Raw genomic sequence first — 8,744 nt, 5'->3', positions numbered from 1 at the left:
CATGTGGATGAACCAATGATGCAATTATAAGGAATAAGAAGGAAAAACAGTATCAGAGTAGAATCAAAAAGGAAGAAAGTGAGAAACCTACGCATAAGCCAGATTTAGCCAAAAGAAACAGAGTTCATTAGTTAGCAGGAACAGGTGACAGCAAAAGAGAAATAAAATCCTGGAGAGCCATATAAACTGATGGGGTGAAAACAAGCACATCTGAACCTTTGGAGAAAATAAGGAAAGGTGGAACCAGGAATTGGGGGAGGGTGGAGAAGGGTGGGAGGAGGGGCAGAAAGCATGTGACATCACAAAGCCTGCTGGCTCGAAGCTGTTAGCAACACTGTTAATCTGCCTGGGAAGTAAAAGGTGAGACTTCCTCTTTGGAGAGCTGCCCACGCTTTCTTCACTGGCTCTTCCCAGATCTACATTCAGCCATCCTTGGTTCTCAAGATAGTGAAGACAGGCCTCAAGAACATGGAGTCTGCTGAAGAAAGGCCAGTGGAGACCCAAAGCCCGGCGCAAGGCACCTCGGTGGAGTCTGATAGTTACATTGCTACAGATAAAGTTCTTGGCTCACTAGAGAGCAAGAGGAAGCATAAAGGGTACCTGCCAACCAAGTCCGTGAAGATCCTCCGCGACTGGCTGTATGAGCACCGGCGTAAGGCTTACCCTTCAGAGAGAGAGAAACGAATGCTGGCGGAGCAGACTAATTTGTCCTTCACGCAGGTCTCTAACTGGTTCATGAACGCCCGCAGACGCATTCTTCCGGAGATTCTTCAACAGGCTGGAAGTGATCCCAACCTTATCACCACGTACCACCAAAAAGGCAAGACTGCTGATGTGACCTACCAGCAGAGCACCGATCCATCTATGAAGGCCAGGTCAGGGCCGACAGATCCAGACAAGATACAAGGCCTGCCCCTGAGCCCCCTGCCGATGGACCAGAAGTCAGGAGAGAAGCTGGAAGATCTAGAGTGGGTCCCTAAGTTCCAGCCAATGGAAAAGGACAAGATTTTCACCGGCAGTCCCTTGCTTCCGTCTTCTCCGGAACCTGTTTCGACAGACAAGTACATAGACTTCAGCAACTTCTATTTGCTGGTCGATGCAGCCGTACAGAAGGCCGCCGAACTGGAGCTACAGAAAAAGCAAGAGCCCAATCCATGATTTCCCACGTCTCTGAAAATCCCAAGTAGTCAGTCCAGTGTCGGCTCTGGTAGATCCATTTCTGCTTTCAAGACTAATTTGTAATTTTCATTTTATAGAGCTATCTTTCCTTCTAGGGTCTTTATGAGAACTATCACTAGCTAGTGGAGCTCAATTCTGCCAGATAGTTCAGTGTTTACAGGTGGAAGATACTAACTTGTCACCATGATTAACACTACAGCAAAGATCTCTTCTATTTCTTTTGCTTCCCTGGGATTTTAAAAGCTTCAGACAATCAGACCAATACATCTGAGACTAGACACAGTACTGAGACTTCATAGAAGAACGTTTTAGCTTTTCTAACCAGACTTTTTGGTCCCAGGGTTGCTGCAGATACCAAGTCACCCCTCTTTCTCCCTCTCTCTATAACTTTCCTTGTTCATTAGCATGAATGATGGAAAATAAAGGCTCTATAAAAGATGGCTATAATAGCACTGGCTTTATGTTACTGTTGGAGGTTTTGTGAAATTTGCAACTCTGTGTTTTCCTTTGTACAGTTTATTGACAATCTTAAGGAGTAGCTAATTTCTGCAGGGGGATAAGCAGGAGTGCAAGAATACAGTGAATTCATAAACATGTTCTAGGTAAGGGTGAACTCTTATTTGGAGTACTAGTGAAAAGTATTCAGTAAATATAAGACAATTCCAGATGGTAATTTTCTGTTATTGGTTGTTGGATATTTGTTTTTAGAGAATATTTTTATTATTTTTAATTTTGTGCATCAGAGGGAAAAGGTAAAAAACAACAAAACAAAGAAATAAAAAGCAGGAAAAAATAACCCAAAATTCTTCAGAAGAAACAGAACCAGATGAAGATAATTTAAAAGTAAAGAGAAAAAGAATTCGATCTTTTAACATTTTGTGAGCACAAAAAGAAAGTAGATTCAGATATTCTATCGCTTTTGTTGTTTTGGTTTGCTTTTACTTTTTTAATCCATTTATTCATTTTTCCTTTAAAAATGTTTGAATTAGCAAGGGTGGAAGTGGGAATGACAAAAGCTTCAGGCAACTCCCAGTAGGAAAGTATTCCATTGTCCAGTAGAGTTAGGGCTTTCCACTGTCTCAAATACAGGCAGATTTTCAATGGTAACAGAAAGATACTCCTTCAGAAAGGTGTAATTTAACTTCTCTGATCTTGGACTCTAGCCTCAGTTTCTGTTCCTACCCTGAAGTGAAGTAGATCATATTTGGTTTCTACTTCTAGGCCCCATGTTTTTTTTTATATTGCTGTCTAATTACTGGCAATTTTGAATACAAGACACCCTACCTTATTTAAACATCCTAAGAAACAATAATTACAGGTCATCACTCTGGATATAATTTTACATTTACCAGGAAGGAAATCAACCTGCATTCTCAAATGCTGTTCCTGAAATAGACTAAAGTAAGTTTAAACTTCTAAAGACAGACTCAGGGAGATTTAGAAGGAAGAGGGGCAAAAATATTGGTTATATCCTTACTGGAAAGGGCTCCTAAACACTCAGTGAAGTTCCCATATCACTTCTTTTCATAGTCCATCATCTGTGCCATTTTCTCCATATGGAGGCATAGGAGACTCTTATTCAAGGAGAAGAAGTTGGTTATCTGAGTGGGAAGATTTGTAGGCTCAGCCTATACAATCCTGGACTCTACCTACTATGTCTTATAACTTTTATGTCTGAGAGATTTGGGGACTCCTCAGGCTTTTCTTTGGCTCAATGGAAAACAATCTGTTATTGCAACTTTACTGCTGGGTTCAGAAAAAGGAACTTTTTTCTTGTCTGTCCTCTTAAAGCTTGTCTCTGAGGATGAGTCCAGTTGGATTATTGTGGAATGATTATTGTAGAACCTGTTGTAAGGGGAATAGGCTGGGATGACAGTGGTATTTGTCCATTTCCATGTTGCACTTTTTAAAGGTGGATTGTATGCGATAGTGGCGGTGTAGTTTTCTTGCATTAAGTAGGAAAAAAGGGGGAAGTGTTCTTTGGTTTCTACCTTGGTTTTGTTGTGCTATAAATATAATTTTTCAGTTCGAAAAAAATAAGAATAAATTCTATTGTTGAAGTTTTGTCAAAGTTTTAAAAATTGATTTTAATATAAAACGATGACTCACTGTCATTCCTCCAGAGTTCAACCTCTTCTGCAGTTGCAGCTTCTCTATTATTGTTTTCTGGGAGTAAAGCTTAGAATGCTTTAATCTACTACACTCTGTGTAGACAAATGGAAATGATCCAAAGAAACTGCATTTTTTAAACCTAACCACTAATTGTATGTTACTTGAGTTTAGGAACTATGCAAAACCTAACAGAGAAAAGAATTAAGTCCTAACACCATGGTGTTGTAGAAATAAAAAGGTAAAGATTGCATGATGAAACTTTTCTTGGGAAAGATAGATTTCTGTTGACATCAGTGAAGTATATAGCAGAAAGATTTAAGATGAATGGGAAGTCCATGAGGATGGTTCTGACAAGGAATAGGGCATAGATGGTTATTCTGTTTGGTTCTCCCTCTCTCTCTCTTTCTCTCAGATGATGTGGAAGTGAGAGTCATCAATGTGTAATCAAAGAATCTTATATTAAAATTATTCTCAGGGAGAGGGTATAGCTAAATGGTAGAGTATATGCCTAGCACGCATGACGTTCTGGGTTCACTTCCCAGTACCTCCATTAAAAATAAATAAATAAATTGAATTATCTCCCCTACTCCAAAAAAAGTGTAAAGAAATTCTCATAAAGGGATGTCACATCAATGTATGTTAATCCTCTGGTATAGAAGCAAATTTATAAACAATTTAGTCATAAGGGATATCTTTACCTGGGTATTCTTCCATGTCTCTCAATACTACAACTTGCCATATCAGGGATTTTCCTTTATCTGATTTATGAAGTCTAGAATGCCTTGCACATTTTTTATAATGTGCTCTAATATATCTAGTGCATCTCTTTGAACGGAAAACATGGGAGAGGGGTCCTCTTGGATATTTTATTCAGTGAAGACTAAGACACAGAATGTATTCAAACTATCTGCTGATCTCTCCAGCCAGCAAGGGCATACTTTGTGTACCATGATTAAGCCATTATAGTAAGTTTCCTTTAGGTCACTTCCTTAAAGCATCTGTTTTTGGTTTTCAGATATTTCCCAACACTTATATTTGATTTATTTTAGTTACTTTGTATATTTTATCTATCATATTTGGAGGACCTAGAACTTGCATCATTCTTTCTGAAAAATGCTTCTTTAGTATGCATTTATTATTAAAAATATGCCATAGACTTTTGAGATACTTTAGTTCATCATGCTAAAATAAGGACAATAAAAGCAAGGTAAGCATGGATTTAGCCACCAACTTCCAGAATGTTAGAAAGAGGTCACATTCTTTGGAGCAAATAAAAAGCAAATTGTTGGCAGATCCAAAAATGTGATTTTTCATCTAAGAAGGCATATAATTACATTCATTTTTTGAAGTACTTATGGATAATTATTTTTTAGAACCTTAAGAATTGGAATACATTAAAACATAATCATAAAGACTTCAAAAAATCCTCAATAAATAAGCCAAGATCAATTTTAAAGGAAAGGTAAAATTTACTGGCAGAAACCATTAAAAGTGATAGCCATTAGGCCAACCATGGCCTTTCACAATACAGTTTTTGCTACCACTTGTATAGGCAGAATACCAGTCTGTATAGTCTATAAGCCTAATCAAGAAGGGCTCTTAATATTTTCTATAAAATACAGATTGAAAATGTGATACACAGTTTAGAATATCTTTTAAGCTCATTTTTCATTTAAATAATGTTTTTGTTTTATTTAAACCTTAGATCAGTGACACTGGTGAAAATGTGAATTTTTAAGACTGCATTATTTAATACAAAAAAGACAATGACAATGGACATCTAGTATTTTTCTACTAGATTTTCTAAATGCTACAGCCTGCAATATTTTGTTGCAATCATGTATAACAAATGATTTCTCTTGATGGGTTATATACATATATGAACAGAGAGTTATCAGATATTAGAATTCTAACCAGAGATTATTAAAGGCCTTGGCTCACTATATAATTTGATGAAATTTTATATTATTTGTTATCGCTTATTATTACTACCATTCTTTTGAAAATGATAAAGTTCTTGCCTTCTTATCCCAAAGAGCACCTAAAGAATCCTAAATTCCTTTCCTTAGCTTTTTAGTATGTAATATAGAAAAAGTTGAGTAAGTAATTATTGAAATCAGTGATAATTTTTATAAAAGTTTCAAAGAATAAAAATGCTCTTGGAGATTGATCAACATAGCAGAGTAAGAGGACATGGAGCTCAGCTCCCCTCACATAAACATCAAAAATACATCTATGTGTGGAATAATTCTCACTGAAAACTAACTGGAAACTGGCGGAAGAACTTCTGTACAAGCAAGGCTGTGAGAAAGAAATATAATTGGATAGGAAGGGAAGAAAAGCAATTAGATAGGGACCTGTGCCCCTGGGAAAGGACTTAGAGTGAAAAGGTGAATACAAGGGTGGACACCCACCATGGGGAATGAGCAGTGAGAGTTACAGATTGGGAATCCCAGTTGCAGGATCCTTCTTGAGGGAGATGAGCTCCCTTGTCTGGTTGTAGGACCGCTGTGACTAACAGGACAGCTGTGGGTAGCCTGGAGTCCACTCAAGAGGAGTATGTGCACACTGGCTTACCCTCGAGGCAAGAAGGAGAGGGTGGAGAGAGGACTGTGTGCTGTGTTTCCTGGATTGCCTTGGTGTATGCCCCAGCCCAAGTGGAATTAATGCTCCAGCCCCACTCACTCCATCCCACAATATGGCACTGGACCTGAAGCAGCCAAGACTGGGGAGAAGGCTGGGTTGTGGGACTTCGAGGTGACTTGGTCCTGAGGAAGAGCTGGGTGGGGCAGCAACAGCCATTGTTGGCACTCACTTAAGCAGCACATCAGAAGCAACTTAAAACTTTGATGGCAGCCACTCTAACAAAGCTCAAGTTCCAATAAATGTGAGGGGTCCACATGGGCTGCTGCTACCCTGCAATGTGGCCCACAACAAGGCAGGGGCAGCAGAGGCTGGCAGAGTGATCAACTGAGAGGGACAAAACATGCCTGCACCCAAGGCTGTGCCTGAGCAGAGCATGGGAAAAAATTATGAGTTCCTGCACAGGCAATGCATCAGAGACAGCCTTGCACTTCTGTCTGCAGATGACACAAGCCAAGAGCCCACATGGGCCACCCTTATATCAGAAATTAAATAGGACAGAGCTCAGCTTGGACTGAAGCCTCAGGGCTTCTTCTCTGGCAACTTGAGATCAGAGTCTCCCCACGTTAGGGAGATGACAGCCACTGAGCATGGGGAAGTCCCATGTCACACAAGGCTCCAGGTCTAGCACTTCCATTTTCAGCCGCACCCCCTAACAAGGTGATAGCTTCCAGCACATCCATAGGAAAGATATGCCTTGCATTCATGTCAAAGCCATGTCTCCCACCAAAGGCATAAGCCACAACCAGTCTGTAGAAGAAAGCTCCCACAGAAAAACATTCCTTCAAGACACCGTAGGTAACTGTTTTACATAAATTCATGGAGGCAGAGAAAGTTAAGCAAAATGAAAAGACAGAGGACTGTCCTCAATTCAAAGAGCAAGAGAAACACCTGAAAAATTAATGAACAAATAAATAATTTACTAAATAAAGAATCCAAAGTATTGGCAATAAATATCTTAACTGAATTGGGGGAAAAAAAGAACAATGCAACAGAAACTTTAATAAGGAACTAGAAAGTATTTTTTAAAGTCCCAATCAGAAATGAAGAATTCAATGACTGAAATAAACACACACACACACACACACACACACACACACACACACACACACTAGAAGAGATGAACAGCAGAGTAAGTGATACAGAAGAATGCATAAGTGATCTGGAAGATACAATAATGGAAATCACCCAATCAGAACAGCAGAAAGAGAGACAAAAAAAAAAAATTCAGGAGATATCTGGGATGATATTAAGTGTACCAACATTTTACCTTATAGGGGTCCAATAAGGAGAAGAAAGAAAAAAGGGTATTGGAAATATATTTGAGGATTTTATGGCTAAAAAATTCCCCAGATATCCAGGTACAGGAAGCACAGAGGTCCTAAAAAAGACAAATACAAACAAACCCACACCAGGAAACACCATAATACCATAGGACATCTTCTATAAAAGGCTACTTCCCCAAGATCCAGAGATGTAACTAATCTACCACATACATAAAATGCAAATAGCAATTTAGAAAAAATGAGGTGCCAGAGGAATGTGTTCCAGAAAAAGGAACAAGATAAACCCCAGAAGAAGAAATAAGTGAAGTGGAAAGAGGCAATCTCCCCAAGAAAGAGTTGAGAGCAATGACCATTAAGATGATCAAAGAAATTAGGAGGAGAATGGATGCACAGAGTGAGAAGTTAGAAGTTTTAACAAAGAGTTAGAAAATATGACGAACAACCAAAAAGAGACAGAGAATGCAATAACTGCAATGAAAAATACACTAGAAAGAATCAATAGTGGACTAAATGATACAGAGGAACAGAATGGAACAGAATATGTGGGGTGCTCAGAACATCAAAAGAACATTAAAAGTTCTTGCTTCGTGATTAAAGTAGTCTATACATAGCAAGATTTTTTTCAGTGGTCCAAATTAAGCTCTAACTTCAGAAAACTGTTGCATTATAACATCTCATCCTGGATATATAACAAAGAGAAAGCTATGCATTAAAGTGTTAGAATGGCAATAACTAGATCACCTATGTTTTCTATTTCCATCTTTGCATCAGTGGCACAATGAAGAAAGTTTGTGCACTTTTTTTTTGTTTCATCATATAATTAGAAATTGTTAAATTGAGCAGAAACACTGACCAGTTTAGCTAGTGCCAAGGTTAGAAAAGCCACTACCAACATAAGTACACTGGGTTTATGGTTCTAATGTATCTGTGTTTAGTTATTATGAAGAAATGCAATTTTAAAATACCTCAAAGGTTATTAATATCCTATCCATTTCTTGGTTTTGGAGGAGGGAGGTATTTAGGTTTATTTATTATTTACCTACTTTTTAATGGAGGCACTGTGGATTGAACCCAGGACCTTGTACATGCTAAGCACGCTGGCAGAAACCATTAAAAGTGATAGCTCTACCACTGAGCTATCCCCTCCCTCCTCCTATCCATTTCTTATACTTTCTATAATTCAGGTTAAGCATTTCTGTGGAGACACTGTGAAACACTGAGTAGCTGCAATTGGCAAGGAGACAGTTATGTCTAGAATCTAGTCCCTTGAGAGGGTCCAGAGACTGGATTTTGTAAATTAAAATTGTCATTTAAAAATTTTTTTTATTCATCTGAATGCATTTAGGGATGTCCTTGCTTGCTATTCCTCCTTCCTATGATAAATGTTTTCTATGTTGGCTTCCTTTAGAACATATATAAGGTTATATTATTACATACATACATACATTTATTTATTTATTTAACCTACTGAGGTGATAAGGCTTGAGGACTTCTGTGGCATGCTTCAGGGGCCTTGTTATTTGT

General features: G+C 38.4%; 1 protein-coding gene across 1 annotated transcript; it reads left to right on the top strand.

The window, feature by feature from the left end:
• The first annotated feature begins 468 nt into the window (after window positions 1–468).
• Window positions 469–1,158, top strand: TGIF2LX (TGFB induced factor homeobox 2 like X-linked). The gene has a single exon (XM_010975793.1). It carries the CDS (start codon window positions 469–471, stop codon window positions 1,156–1,158), a length of 690 nt encoding a protein of 229 aa, XP_010974095.1.
• Window positions 1,159–8,744: the final 7,586 nt, after the last annotated feature.

Source organism: Camelus dromedarius, chromosome X (genome assembly GCF_036321535.1).
Source record: "Camelus dromedarius isolate mCamDro1 chromosome X, mCamDro1.pat, whole genome shotgun sequence".
Classification (NCBI taxonomy): Eukaryota; Metazoa; Chordata; class Mammalia; order Artiodactyla; family Camelidae; genus Camelus; species Camelus dromedarius.
This window is presented reverse-complemented; position numbering and strand designations above follow the sequence as displayed.